Source organism: Nansenia antarctica (genome assembly GCF_963989245.1).
Source record: "Nansenia antarctica genome assembly, chromosome: 1".
Taxonomy (NCBI): Eukaryota; Metazoa; Chordata; class Actinopteri; order Argentiniformes; family Microstomatidae; genus Nansenia; species Nansenia antarctica.
Window position 1 is genome coordinate 76289067 of NC_137674.1, and position 16040 is coordinate 76305106.

At 47.0% G+C, this 16040-nt stretch overlaps 1 protein-coding gene across 1 annotated transcript in view; it reads left to right on the top strand.

Annotated features, from left to right (window-relative positions):
* The window catches only part of tead1b (TEA domain family member 1b), a 56774-nt gene that overhangs the window by 19512 nt on the left and 21222 nt on the right, over positions 1 to 16040 (top strand). The window contains exon 3 of the mRNA XM_080549087.1: positions 186 to 438. Coding sequence (XP_080405213.1) covers positions 237 to 438 — 202 coding nt within the window. The 5' untranslated portion in view covers positions 186 to 236. The remainder of the gene's footprint in view (positions 1 to 185; positions 439 to 16040) is intronic.

The following is a 16040-nucleotide window of genomic DNA, read 5'->3' on the forward strand; positions in this document are numbered from 1 at the left end:
TTGTCCAGTGTCCTGTAAGCCCCAGCCAGGAAGTGTGTTGGGTTGTCCAGTGTCCAGTGAGCCCCAGCCAGGGAGTGTGTTGGGTTGTGTTGTGATGTGCTGTCTTGGAGGCAGATGTCTGTGCTGTGGAGAGTGACGGGGACTGACAGTGGTGGCTTGTTGTTTTGTTTCTTGGGATTTTCCAGGTCTCTCCCTAGTCCGCTCCAGGCTTCGGCTTGGGGAGCCCGACCACCACCATGGATCCCAGCAGCTGGAGCGGCAGCGAGAGCCCTGCCGAGGACATGGAGAGGATGAGCGACTCGGCCGACAAGCCGATGGACAATGACGCCGAGGGGGTATGGAGCCCCGACATCGAGCAGAGCTTCCAGGAGGCGCTGGCCATCTACCCCCCCTGTGGGCGCAGGAAGATCATCCTCTCTGACGAGGGCAAGATGTATGGTGAGTATCAGTGAGTGTGTGTGTGTGTGTGTGTGATCCTACTTTTTTGTTCTCGAGGATGTTTATGTCTAACTAATTACACATCATCCCACAAGTTACATGACCCCAACAAGGCCTAACTAGCGATCGAGGGAGTTTTGAGTTTTCAGTAAAGAGAGAATGTCAGACAATAGGCGGTGATTAATATTGTCAGGCATTAAACGTTGCACCACAGCACCGGAGTTGCCCGGTGGTGTCCATACATCCATTTCCCTGTTCTGCACAAGTAGTGAGTCTATAAGTAAAGCAGCATGAACTATTAGTCAGGAGCAGATGGTACTGCGGCTGCCACCAGCTGTGCCCCCCCCCCCCCCCCTCCACCCCCTTCCCTCTCCTACCCTCCCCCCCCCCCCCCCCCCCCCCATTCCTGGCTGGGTGATGTCATGGAAAGAGGGAATATTTTCTTTCTGCGGTGTTGGACTCTCTCACAGCCTGTCAGTGTCAAGTGAAAGCAGAAAGCCCCTCAGGGCGTTCTTTTGCAGCTGTCATGTGACCCCTCCGGCCAAACCAAATGTAAAGTCTAGGAGTCGCAGTGAAGCCCCCTCAGCTGCCGCTACAAAGAGGCTAGTTCAGACCACCCCGCTCCCCCCCCCCCCCCCCCCCTGCACACACACACACACACACACACACACACAGACTGCCCCCCGTTTCCCCTTCCCCTGCCGTCCTCACACACGGGAGTGCCAAAGAAACTGTCTCACACTCCCTCTACTCTGGATTAGAGCATGACAAATAGGTTTGACTAGCGAGTTTTAAATGATTAACGCTAAGTACAAGCCACACTAGTGCACGCTGGACAGCGTCAAATAAGATGCAAGTAACATATCGGGTGGAAGTATTGCACTCCGTAGAAGGAGATTAAATCAGGAAAAACAAACGTTTCTATTTGGAATTTTAACATATTTTTTTGTATGCCAGTTTCTGGTATATATTCCATGGACCCAATCTGACTTTGAGTTTGGTTTTTATTTTAGCCTAGGCACTGCTATCTCTCAATCCTTCTGAATTTTATGATTTTTGTTGATGAACATATGTTTTGTTGCAATGCAAACCTTGGGAGTATGGATTGTTCTCCTCTGGCCCTGCGGATGCATAATGAATATGATAATAGCTGATATCGAAGGTTATTCGTTTTCATGAACTCCGTCCGTTTGGGTGGTCTGCTAGGGGAAGGCGTCCATGCAGAGAGCAGTGTTCACAGCTGTACTGTCAGAGGTTTGTGTTGTTGGGGATCTGAATGTACCTTGACCTGCCCTGAGAACAGAGAGGATGGAGGGGAGGTCGGCCGTGCCAGATGTGCAGGGTGTCCGGTTGCATATTTACGTAGTCAGCAGCAGCACAATCCTCTTGTGTCCCCAGGAGCCAGCGTGGCCTTTCACACTCTCTCACTGCTCAGAGACAGAGCTGCTGCACACTCACCGTGAAGGCCAGAGAGGGTGTGTGTGTACTGTAGGCCTGGCTGTAGGACAACTCAGTCTGTCAGCAACCGCCACAGGTGTGTGTGTGTGTGTGTGTGTGTGTGTCCATGGTGTCAATCTCGTCTGCTAAACCGCTCTTCTATTTGTGCCGTTTTTGTTTCATTGAATCAACGCTTTAATCTTTAAAGTCTTTGATTAGATTAAGATTAGATTCAACTTTATTGCCATTGCAGAGTACAAGTACCAGACAACCGAATGCAGCTTGACGTTGATTTTCTAGAATCAGAATCAGAATTGTTTTATTGGCCAAGTATTTGCACATACAGGAAATTCACTTGGCGAAGTTGGTGCATAGGACATATAAGCAAAAATTATTTAAAAGAAAAAAATAGCAAACAATAAATTATGTACCCTGTAAATTAGAATAAATGTAAAATAATATATAATATATAATTTTGTTAATAATCAATTGTGTGTGTGTGTGTGTGTGTGTGTGTGTGTGTGTGTGTGTGTGTGTGTGTGTGTGTGTGTGACGGGGGGGGGTGTGGGTGGTGAAAGTCCCAGTCAGTGAGAGGCAGGGGGCTTGTTTGTGAGGCCCACTGCCATTGGGAAGAAACTGTTCAGGTGGCGCGAGGTTTTGGTCTTGATAGACCGGAACCTTTTTTCCTTTTTCTTTTAAAGCATGTGAAGTTCAGTGAGATAATACTCTGATTTGTCAGAGCCTCTATTCTTAGTCATATGCTCTATTCTTATGCTCCCCCTAGCAACACTTACAGTTGTTAAAAAGGGAGTTCTGTGTTGGATATAGTGTTTATTTTCTTGAAGCACACATGCTACAGAATCCCAAAGATCTCTAAACACCAACTGCCACTGACAGAGGGACGCTCTACAGTATGGGGTTGTTTGTTGTGAGTTAAAAACAGATTGGGTCGAGTACCCATGTTGAGCTGTGTGAAAGACATGTCATTGCATGGAGGAGTATTTTTTTGTTATTTTAGAGGGGGAGTGGGTGGAGGAGGAGGAGGAGGAGGAGGAGGAGTAGTAGGAAGAGGAGGGGGCTGTAGTCCTCTTTCTCTTTCCCGACAGTGTTTGGCGAGCCTCTGAGGCGGGGAGCAGATTGGGACTGGGCTCAGTGTGTTAGTGTGCTCTTTCTGGGGGCAGGGCCGCCGTTCACCCCTGCAGCTGGCGCAGGGTCCTAGTGCCAAACCCATGAACTGTGACCCCCCCTCGCAGTCACTGAGCTATAAGAGCGCTGTAAGCTTTTCCCAGTAGGAAGGATAACCTAACCCTTTTTATTTCCAATGTTTTGATGAAAACTCTCTAGCGCACGTTCATGTGTAATTAAGGAGTCAACATTTGAAATAGCTTGGAAGTAGAAACATTTAATCTGAAAGCAATTTGACTCAAGATTGAAAGCAATTTGACTCTTCCCCCCCAAAATGGAAAAGAAGTTAAGATTAACATTTGCATTTTTTATTATTATTATTATTATTATTTTATTTTTTACATGTTTGGCATTTAGCAGACGCTTTTATCCAATGCCAATTACAACAAATACATTTGACTAAGTAAGTGAATCATCTATCCACCAGTCATAGCAGGAAAAATTAATCTATGCTCAGGCCTGGGGCCATTGGCAGTCGTTGTGCTAGAAGAAGGAAGATGTTATTTTTTTGGGACACTGGGGAAACAATACAGGGGGTAGTAGATGTCTTAAGATGATAAACACTGATATAGAAGATATGAAAAAAATGCTAATGCGTTGAGGACAGCCTGCTATGGACATTGCTACATACATGGATGTGGTAAACTTGGAGAGAGATGCCGCTACGTCAAGCTAATGTTGTTTCACAGGAGACACACTGTCTGCCTGGAGAGCCCAGAGGAATCTCACAACCCTGCCCTCCATCTCCCTCAGGAATGTTACACCTTCCCTCCTCACTCTAGGAACTGTCAAGACATCTGTACGGCGTCTCTTCCATTGTTTCAAAAACCACAGAACAAAGGGATATCTTCTGAGGTAACCCTCCCTTGCCAAAGCAGCTTTACCAGCGACGGCCCTCCTCTCACGATATCCCCAGAGCACACACTGTACAGACCTGTTGCATTTCCCTAAAAAAAAACACTGAAGCGTTTTGTTTACCATGTGAAATATGTCTCTGTTCCTCTGCCTGCATGCCTCCGATTTCCATTAGCGAGGCGTTGTTGCTAGCGGGGCATCACTTCAGAATGCCACCAGAGATGATGAGAAAGCCATGAAGTGGTGCTCAGCGCTGATGGAGGGCATTGATTTGTCTGAAACGCAGCAGTGATTTGTGTTTTTAAAGAGGGTGAGGCTCCTGCTAACCGTGGTACGGCTAGCTCGCACGGTTCTGTAGCCCCCGGCGGTGGGGTCCTGCTGGACAGATGACCACCGCTACTCTCATGGCATCTGGGATGAAAAACAAGAGAGGAGGAGGGGGGTCGGAGGGAGAGAGAGGGAGGCGCAGGTATTTTGATGATGGAAAGACTCTGGGGATGGAGCACACACAGACCTCATCACAAGAGAGGAACAGTCCTGAGTGCACTTAAGCCCTTTGTTACCCCGGGGCCCAGTGCAGTTAATTAGCAACAGTCTCTATAGCAACTGCCTCGAGGTTCAAAACAATGTCTAATTTCTCCTTCTTAGCTTATCGTGGTGTGTACCTGAAGGGGGCTGCTTTCTGGTGCCCTGAGTGTGGTTTTGGGACTGGCTGGCGGCGTGCCCAGTCTCTGAGGTTAATTGTGACCGGGGTGGAGAACAGCACAGCTGCAAGGTGGGCCGTGGCGGTAGCCTGGTCATGGTGCCGGTGGCCCCGGGCCCTAAGACTGCCCGGCGGATGAAAAGCACAGTGAGCCGGTGGCGATGGCCTCTGGCGCGGAGCCCCAAGACTGCTTACTTACATAATTCACCTGCTGTGCAATGGCTTTATTCAGAGCTTCAAAATGGCACATGAAATGCTATGCTCCACTCGCCGTGTGTGTTTATTTGTATCCTGCGTGATGTACTGTGTGATGTATGTCTGCATTTTGCACTACTTTGCCCGGTAAACACAGGTGAATTTTCCCCACTTTAATGTAGAAAATGTGAAATTTCATGATATAATACTTTTAATTTTTTACCTGGGTGTAGCCTATAGTCATTATTGATTTGCAAGAAAAGAAAATGGTTTTCCCTGGATTTGAAAGGCATGGCTCATTCCCGCTGAGCGATTTCAACACCTCTAGTGCGTTTGTGACGTACACACGGCAGCGAAGCTATTTTTATGACACTTTACATCACTCTAGACAAAGCATGGGGGCCCGCTATCATAAACCAGTCTAAATATCACAATATGTTTCGGATGGACCGAGAAGCCCTCACAGGCAGTAATGATTATGATGTGTGAAACGACCATCTGTCTCGGGGAAACTCCGAGGTACTCTCGCGCTTCAGTCTGATTGGGCCCTATCTGGGCTTGGCCGCAGGAGCAATCGTTATTGCGCATCTGTTGAGTTTAGAGGTGGGAAATGTTTACCGCTTTGTGTCATTTCAACTTGATGACTAAAGTGGAAGACAGAGAGAGACAAGGCTCTCCAGATAAACTATCTGTCCTCCTCATGAGCTAAACACTGCCCTACTGGTGAGGAGAGGCATTGTTTAGCTAGCTCAGCCCCATTCTATGCCTTGTTGTTGGTTCTTCTTCTTTTTCCTTTTGTCTTTTCAATGCAAAGCTTTTCCCCATTACTGCTATGCGGTGTGCTCAGTCATCTCATCAGTGGCAGGGGCCTGTACCCCTCCCGCCGGCCCTAAGTGGCACTTGGTTTGCAGGGATGCCAAAGCTAAGTTAGGGTATAATGAGCAGACCTGGCTTAGCCCCGCTGGCCCAGCGCTGGGCTCCTCCTGGGGCCGGCCTTCTCGGCCGTCAGCGTCTGGGAGAGCGAGCGGCGGAGCCGCCGGACCAGGGCTCTCCTGCTGGGCGTGTAATGAGGAATTCTAGGATCAGCTCAGGCTCCCTGAGTCACCTGCATTCACATAGGATGGAGTGTACGGAACTTCAGCCCTCCACTGCTGCATGCTGGAGAGGCATCACTTACACACCTCCGGAATAATCCTCTCTTTGTCCCCCCCGAGCCGCCATTATTGTAGCGACGCAATGGAACACTACCGTTTTTTTAAAATATACGCATTGAGAAGAATTATTATTATTATTTATTTTTTCTTCTTCTTTTTCTTCTGATTATTAGAAGAACTCCCAAAGTGTAATGTGAGTTCAAACTCAGAACAGGTTTCATGTCGGTATCGTTGGAATAGCTCGAGGGGATGTGTTGACGAGCGTGAAGGGTTTTAAAGGTTGAACTGGTTTCAAAGGTGAACAGAGTTCACAGTTGAGACACACAGTTAAGTACGTCTCCCAGGAGAACTGAGGTGGAGGTGACTCTCCTGCCCTCTGCCCCTCTCTCTCTCTCTCTCTCTGGTTGTTTGTCCTTCTCCCTGTCTCACTCACTATGTTTAATTTAATCTCAGGGACAATGGCTCCAATTGTTTCTCCTTTATTTTTTTATTTTTTTCAGTTTTCAAAAAGAAAGACTGTTGCAGTATTACAGGCTCAAAGGCACATGACATTGCTGCGTGTAAACTCAGACGTGGGCACCTTTTTCATGTCCTCTGTGCTGTCGCTTTAAACAAAGCTCCGCGCTGACAATTCTGCCGGTGCTTGTCTGCACCTGTTGTTGTTTTGTGCCTGTGGCAATAAAGAGAGAGAGTGTTTGTGTGTGTGTGTGTGTGTGTGTGTGTGTGTGCGTGTGTGTGTCTGTTTGTTGCATCGGCCAAGCTTCATAGAGTAAAGGAGGACAGATGATAGACACATCTGGGACCATAAAAATGTCAGCACATTGCACAAACATTACTGTATGTCTCTTTGGACAAAATGATCATGTCATATTACTTCTGACATCTGTTTCTCTGTGGGTGTTTAATCGGTAGAGTTTTAAGTGGACATTATGCTTAGTGGGGGGGGGGGCTGCCTGGCGTTCTAGACCTGTGTTGATGTTGTAACTGACCCTGTGTGTGTGTGTGAGGTGTGACCAGCCTTGGCATGTTGGCACTCGCCTTAGATTCCTGTCTCCTGCCCAGCTGCATTAACCACAGCCTCAGGTTGTTGAGGGTGGGGGGGTGTGGGGAGGTGTGGGTAGGAAGGGAGGTGAGGGGAGAGGGGGGGGGGGTGCACCACGCATGGCTGCTCAGCCATAACGATGGGCCCGGGGCTCTTGTTGTTGTGATTGTTGTTATTTGTTGACCAGCGTGTGGTGATGTGATGCTATTGGCAGGAGCTTAAATTGTGCAAAGAAAGAGACGGCTTTCCTCGCAGACAATAGACACAGAGGATAGCATGCACAAGTTCTTGAGTCGATGGTCCGGTTTGATGAGGAGCAGTCTTTATAAATCTCTTCCCACTGGTTTTTAATCTGGTTTGTGGTTTAGTGTATTTTCACGGTATTATCAGGGATGTAAACTAGGTCACCTACGTGATTCGTGTAGATCAGTTGAGAAACAGGTTTAATACTGTCTGTATCCATGAAGCATACTTTATGAGCTGTAACCGAAAAACAACCGCCATTTGGGAGCTTCTTGCTAGCTGGATCGAATCCTCTGTTAGCTAGTCAGAGAAATGTTGAGCTGACTTATCTGCTCAAATAATTAAGTTCAGTTAGTAGCTGGAGAAACCAATGATCTAGTAGAGGTATACGACTCCTTGACGTTCCTCAAGTTATAACATTAGTTGCTCCCTGGACGCTGCCGATCTGTGCGAAATGTTAACTTGTTAGCTAGCTAACAAACTAACTGCTACTAATAATAATCCATACAATTTGTATGGTTTTCTCATGGCTTTCTCATGGCTTTCTCATGGACTCAAAGAGAATAACTTACTATCTATGATCTAATGTGTTCCTTCTATGAGGTTCATTTTCAGAATGAGAGAATTAGGAGAAAGTGAGGCGTTGCTTGCAAGTGGATTCAAGGGATCAAGTGCCTGAATCCACCGGTGCCTCCATCCCTCTCCCTATGTTAAATAAATCCCAGATTGTTCCTGTAATGTAAATGATATATTGATTCATTTGATTAAATGAATGTTGCTCAGTCCTTTAATAGTTTTTTCCCTTTCTGGGGGGCGGGGGGGGGGGGGGGGGGGGGGGGGTCTATTTCTCTTGCTCACACATTCTTCTCACCTTTTCCACCCCTAACCAGTTTGCCTCCCTGATGATGTAAAACCATCCATCCACATTGTTGGTTGGTTTGTTATGAACAGCAGAATCTTTCTTGTTAGCTCTTCCTTTTGGGGAGGTGTGGTTCTGGGCCGATGTATCAAGGTCAATCTGAAGGTCCAGTCGTCATACAGGGTCCTGCTCTCATCAGTGAGGAATGTGCATTGTAATCTCATAAGGCATACAGCCACTCATTAATAGAACACATACACACACACACACACACACACACACACACAGACAGAGAGACACACACACACACACACACACACACACACACACATTGTTCTATACAGATTCATCAAATGCAATCAATGTTTGTTTTGCTCCTGTAAAACACAATATATTCATATCCAGATAAGCCTCAGGCCTTTAAATCCAATCCCGCTCAGGAAGCAAGATTTTCACATCAGAAACAGAGCTTTCTAAAGGTTGGCATGCAGTCCCTGAACTGCAGGGAATCGAGACCAAATCAGCATTACTAGTGTGTTTTAGTGTGTTTATTTGTGATTTGACCAAATCGAGATTCTCTAAAGATTTGAACAGGAAACGTTTCCATGGGAGACGGGTTCGGTCAGTACAGGGAATATTCTATGTGTGTCGGGGACTGTATGCTTGGGGTGTGTCCCAGCAGGCAAGCCTGTGTGAGGCACTCTGAGCTGGGCTGGTTTCAGGTTGCATGCTTCCAATTGGCTGCTTTTGTTTGAGTAAAACACTGGAACTCTGGGCTTCTTAAAGATGCAGTGTCATCTCGTAGATGCTCCGTTCATGACACCCGTCAGCTTAATGCTGATGACACCATTTTGTATGGATGAAACCCTTTTATACTGATGAGGCCATTTTCAACTGATGAAACCGTTTTGTGTAATCAATGTAAGAAGGGTATTAGTGCCTCTGGATTGTGAACCAGCTGCTCCGCAGTCCTTATAATACATGACAATGTTGGCAGAGGGTGTTGAAGTCAGAAACTACTCGTATATGCCAGTCAGAGTATGATTCTCGACTCTATTGCCATTGTAAGAGGATGATATCACAAAAGAGCAGACAGGAGATAGCCTCCCAACCTTGCCAACACCTAATAATGTTCTTCTGTGTTTATCTCAGAGGAGTGAACAAAGGAGCTGTTCCTCACCGTCATGTTTCTGCCTGAGTGACGTTTCTCTGCCAGGCCTTGCCTCCGTGTGTCTACAACATGAGTATTCACCTCGATAGTGGAGGAATGAATGATCACATTGAGCACGTTTTAGTGTGTTTGGTCTGTATCATCGCTATCTCCTCTAGACTGATTTGACCTATCAGTGGAGCTGATATGGAGGACACGCGGTGTCTCTGCCATGCTAAAAGAAATTGAATTCCCTCACAACTCGGAGAGAGAGAGAGAGAGAGAGAGAGAGAAGAAGAAGAAGAATCTTTACTTCAAACCTGAGCGAGTGAAAGACAACGAGGACGTGGGAGAAAGAGAGAACACCACACCAGTCTGGCTCTTCATTTACACACGGTCTCTGCTAACAGGTCCGTCTTTGTGTTCAGATGGCGGATTGATCTGGAGAGATTGAAAGTATTGATTTAACCTTAAGTCTGACTGTGTTCTGGGGGTGGGGGGTGGGAGAGTGGGTAGAGGAGGGTGTGTGTGTTGGGGGGGAGTAGTAGGATAGCTACCTGCCCAAGTCATGTTCACACATCGGCCGTGCTCCGCAGTCCTCAGGGAACCCCCTAATTACCCCCGTCCTCACAGATTAGTCCAGCAGCCAATCCCTACTCCCTGGTCACCCTCTGGTTACTGCATCTCTCCCTCCCTCCCCCCCTCATTCTCCTCCTTCCTCCCCTCATTCTCCTCCTTCCTCCTCCCTCCTCCCCCCACTCCTGAGAGACCACACCCCTACCCCGCGGCCTGCCTCGGCAGTAATGTATGTGATGATATACTCACTGACTCCTAATTGATAGAGTGATTCAGACAAGGGCTGGCTGCGTTAATTGGTCCCCTGTGAGCATGTAGTAGCTCTTAGAGGGAGGGAGAAGGCCTCAGCCACAGGCTCGCCTGAGCAGGCCAGGCAGGGGAGAGAGAGGACCTAGAGTGGGCCAAGGGGGCTATTGAGTGATAATGGGGCTCTCTGAACTCGTCGCCTGGTCAGTACACACACTGTCACTGTTGAAAAGAGGTTGGCTGGTGTGTAATGCTCTCGGTGTCTCCAGGAAGACTTCAGGTCCGTGACCCGTTACGCTGACGATAGCTTTTGAGAAAATTCAGGACACCACCTTTAACCTGTCTCCATTCACCTGAATCATTACCTCAACCGCTCCCCAACTCCGCAGACCTGTACAGAAAGGCTTTTATCCCCCTCCAAGGTCATTTCCAAGTTCAGTATCGATTTCCTTTTTTCATGTTCGGAATAAATGAATGGATTCATTAAAGAGGTGTTAGTTACATATGAAGACACTTAATGAGACTTCTGATCCATTCATCGGTGCTAAACACCGCGGGTCTGTGTACTCCGACCTCCATTCAGAGTTATGGAAGTGTATCGGGAAAGAGGCAAGAACTTACTGTAGGTGTCACAGCCTATTCAGCTGGCCACTTTGTACAGTGAAAGTGATCTATTACCTCTGATTGCTTGTTAGAGCCTGGTTCCATACCATGCTCATACACACTATGGAACAAGAGTGTACAGTATATCACATGACAATGATTAAATATATTGCTGGACGGCCCGGGTACTGAATGAGAAACATTACTCAGGCTTTTGAGCTGTTTTTTTGTTTGCATTAGATCACAAATTACAGAATGTAGCAGATCATTATTTTGTTGTTGTTGTTGTAATCATCCGAACGAACTAGGCTATTTAGATTTTTAACAACAACACCGCTTGAAGAGAGAAAGATGAATCACTTGAAATCAGAGTGCCTTTGTGAGAAAACAAAGGGTTATATTTGATCAATATGTTATTTTGCGTCGATGGAGAAACATAAGATTGATGTTGAAACTTGATAAATGAGCCAACGATCTTGGCTTAGTGCAGTTATGCAATGGATTCTGCAACATATTACAAACACAGCATTGTAGATAAGCACGGAAAATAGCTTTTTTTTTTTTAAAGAATACTTTTAATAGGACAATCATATCCTACATGTTGAAATAATTCACATTGTATGCCAAGATTATGTAAGAGGAACATGATTATTTGCAAGCTGCGTCAAAATGGACTGTGTTTCACCATCTTACATTATACTACGAGAGTGTAGCTAATTTTATATTGTATGTTGTTTAATATTAAATATATTGTTTTGTAAACATCATCTTAAAAAAGATAATCTGTGCAAGCCTAGCTAGTTTAGTGAGTCATTTGGGGGCATTCATGTTTTGTCAATGTGAGATTTCACAATGTGTTCCTCCTCAACCAGCCTGCTTAGACAGAGAAGACCTGCGAGGTAGATGGCTAAATGACATCATTAAAACCGACTTGATTAACTCCTTCCATTGGTCATTTGTAGTTCACAGAGCTTATTGTCTCTTCAGAGGTACAGGTAGGAAACGGATATGTTTCTAATGCTGTCTCTTCCTTATTGTCGTGGTTTTCTACTAGCTCCCTAAATGAGGGACTCAGGGTTGTTGTGGTCTAAGGCAGTATGACGAGGGGTCCATCTTGAGTTTGGGACCGAGGTCAGAGCCCAAGTAGCCAATCGTGCTCTACTTTCCTTAGCGACATTAGGGCCTGGCCTACATTCCCAGAGGCAATGTTCACTTCACCAAATGAAATAACTGTAATAATGGACTGGGCTGGAGAGTTTTAGAAAAGCTATTGGAACAGATACACAAATGGCAGAGAAGTCTAGTCAGTCCCCCAGATGCCCTCACAGGGCTGAACTTGAAACAAATGTTTCATCATGTTTTTGGACAAATTAAAGCCTCGATTCATAATCATATCCTCTTACTCCGCAGCATGGCACCACATGTTGGGTTATCACGGTGGGCTGATTCTGTGTGTGTGTGCGTGTGTGTGTGTGCATGTGTGTGTGTGTGTGTGTGTGTGTGTGTGCACGTATGTGACCTTGTGCTCTCAGCGGGAGGCAGATGGGCAGAAGGCGTACCGCCCATCCACACACATACACACACACACACACACACACACACACACACACACACACACAGGGCACAGACGGTCTCTCTGGAAGATGTATAGGCTTGAACTTTCAGTTTCTTAAAGCCAGGAGTGTGTGTGTGTGTGTGTGTGTGTGTGGAGAGGGGGAGGGGAGGGAGTGTAACTATTGTGACCCTAAGAATGGGCAGAGTGTGTGTGATCGTCACGGCTGCAGGCGTGCCGTCTTTGGGCTTGAAGTCTTTCTTAGGGCCCCACGCTTCAGCCCCTGGGGGGGGCCCACCGTGAGGGCAGCTAAGCCACCCCATAATAGGCAGCTGGTTGGCTGGAGTCAGATGTTGGGATCAGCAGACGTTATCCTCTGTCTTTCTAAATGGATTTCACTGGCATTCACTGCCCTCCCCCACCCCCCCAACCCGCTACCCCCTAGTAATTATTACCGATGGGAGAGCAGGGATTTGAGAGTGTGTGAGTGTGTGTGTGTGGGGGTGGGTGGGGGGGGGTGGGTATTAGAGCCACACCTTCCTAGGGAAACACCTGCAGGATCTTACCAACTTCAATCCCTTATTTTTAGCCCTGGAACAGTTTGAGTGAGACAGGCCTATTGTCTGCCACCGCGGCCATTCAGCAGGGATAGTTCACGCCTGATCAACACTAATACAGATATCAGCAATTTTCATCGCGTGGTGATGTAGTAAGCTGGTTATGTATAATTAACATGAATTTAGCATGATGTTTATAAACATCATGTTAATTATACATAACCAGCTTACTATATATATATAAACATCATGCTAAATTCATGTTAATTATACATAACCAGCTTACTATATATATATATATATAAACATCATGCTAAATTCATGTTAATTATACATTTTATATATATATATATATATATACATACACACACACACACACATAGGCCTATTGTTTTATATTGAAATGTACAGGTTACATGAAACTGCCAGAAAACTGCCAAAAAAGGTGTTGCTGTCTTTCACCTGTCCGACATCCAAGCCACAAGTCTCCCTTTATTGATACTGACAGGTTCTCGTCTTGGCAACCAGTGTTTTCCAGTGAGTTGTTCTTGCAAAGTAAAAGGCTTCCTGCCCCCGTCTCCCCACCCCCAAACCCTTCCAGGGTCCCTCCTGCTGAATGCTTCCATATTGTTGGTTTAGCCTATTGTGATGCTAATGTCAGCCTGAGACCCTTGAGTCATCTATCACGGGTGACAGGAACGCCAGGGCTATTGTCTAGACCCCTGCTAGCAGCTAGCTACTCCACTCACTGAGGCTGCTAGCAGCTAGCTACTCCACACACTGAGGCTGTGGACTGCTGGGGCTGGCGTTGGGCTGCTGTGGGCAGCTGGGCCCACTGGGGGCTGCTGGAGGCTGCTGGAGGCACCACACTGCATTCTGGGAGAGGAAACCAAATGGAAGCGGAGGATTAATGCAGCTGGTACAGTGTAAATACTGGTGGAGCGAGAGGGACACGGCCGGTCCGTTCACATCAGACTCGACAGACAGGTGCCAATGTCTCAGAGACAAAGTCACAGAAAGACAGACAAACAGAGAGACAGACAGACAGACAGACAGAGAGACAGACAGACAGACAGACAGAGTATTTTTGGCGTTGTAACTTGTTGTTCAAACAAGGAAGCCCTTTGTCTTGTTTTTAGTCAGTTCTGTCGTTTTTTAAAATCGTTTTGGGTGTGAAAGGCGAATGTGTCAAAAAGGTGCTTTTCACTGTGTCGTTATTCTGACAGCACAAGGTCATAACTATGACGGTTGGGGTTGGAGGATAATGACATAGGGAGGGCTCTTACATCTTTCTAAATGTGTTGAGGCTTCACAGATCTAATTAAACTGGAGCATGGGCGCAGTCCCTACAGTGGTTCCTTTTAGGCTCTGTCAAGTGACACTTGGGAGAATGACAATGTAATGAGAATTAATGATAGATTTAATTTGGCTACAGGGCGGGGAGGGGGGGGTGGCAGGGAGGGTGAGAGAGGGTGAGAGAGGGTGCCCCCTGTGCTCTCGGGGGTGGGGTCTCCACAGTGCCTTGCTGAGGTCTGAGGAGAGAGAGAGAGAAAGAGACCAGGGCAGGGGGAAAGCCACATGAAGTGATGTGTTTGCGTGTGTGAGAGGTCCGCTGGCTGACTCCGGGCCTGGCCCGGCACTCGATCTCATATCCAGTGACATCATCGCCGACCGCCGGACCAGATGTGACTGTGGTTCTGCCTGCGTTAAACAAAAGTGCTGCTACAGGAAATGAGAGCTTTGGAAATGAGCAGGAAAAAAAAAAAAACGACGACAGCAAAGCAAAGCCTTCTTGTTATTGCCACTCAAAGGACGTAACCAAGGCAGTTAAAACGTTTAATACACCATAACTTAAATTAGCCCAGTGTTTATCATATGCGGGTGCAGAAGACTTAGGGGCTTTTTCCTGATTGAATCATCCTTTCATTGACATGCCAGCGGAGATGGCTGCTTCATTTATTATGCCCCCTGGGTCCAGAATCAATGGAAAAAATGGAGGCCCATCAAATACTCCGACTCATACCGATGCTTCTCTCTCCCTCTTCTGGAGAAATTGATCATGCACTCATTCTGGTTCTAGTTCATGTGGGTCGGTGACTCTGACCACTCGTTCCAGACGGTCAGCTCCCCCCAAAAACTCCAGAGTTCCACTACTGTCCCACTAGCAGGGGAGCAGGCAGCAGGCAGGGCCACAGCACCACCTGTCTTCCTGTAGTGTCACTCCCCCACACGGTCACACCACAACAACATCTGAACCAGAGGGGCCATGTGGACGACACATGCCTAACGACCCCACTTCAACTCTAACACCAACCCAGGCACCTGAAGACCATGCTAACTCTAACACCAACCCAGGCACCTGAAGACCATGCTAACTCTAACACCAACCCAGGCACCTGAAGACCATGCTAACTCTAACACCAACCCAGGCACCTGAAGACCGTGCTCTTTCCCTATCTTATCAGAGGAGCTTCTTTGTCTTAGCCACAATTAGCATCGTTATTTTAACGCTGCTGCAATTATTTGAATACGGAGAACGTAGGCTGAGGATAACACAGGAGTGGTGACAAGTGTCAATGAAAGTTTCAAAATGTTTCAGACCCAAAAGCAATCACCGTGTGTATTATTATAAAACCCTGAGGAAACACCCAGTAAAGTTGAGAGGAAATGACTGCTGAAGGAGGGAGTAAAAGCCTGAGTAATAGTCCTAATGTCTCTGGAAGTAGTTTGACGGAGCCAAGGGAGAGTGGAGGAGTTGTAAATAAGCTTGGAGACGTCTCTTCTTCTTGTTCTTCTGCTGCTACACAGCAGGCTTCAGCAGCACCGGAGGGACAGAGTGATTGGGTGGGTTGGGTTTGGAGGAGGGGTGGCTGGGTCTAGGATATATATGTGTGTGTGTGTGTGTGTGTGCGTGTGTGTGTGTGTGTGTGTCTGTGTTGTTGGGGGGGTGGGGGGGGCTAGCAGACACAGCAGCTGTGTAAACCCCAACAGTCCAGAGAGGGATAGACAGGGGGGACTTCCCAGCTCGGCCAGTTACCCGCTCTCTCTCTCTCAGCTCAGTCAAGCCCATGGACACGCCTCACGGATGTTACTGGAACGTTCTTTCGCAGCAACATCTCGCTTAAAAACGTCTCTCCTTCCAGAGCAAACTGTATGTAGGAATGCATTATGAATATTATGTTCCACTCAGAACTACATACCTCAGATAAACATCACCATGCATCAAGGACATGGCAGCCAAGTTA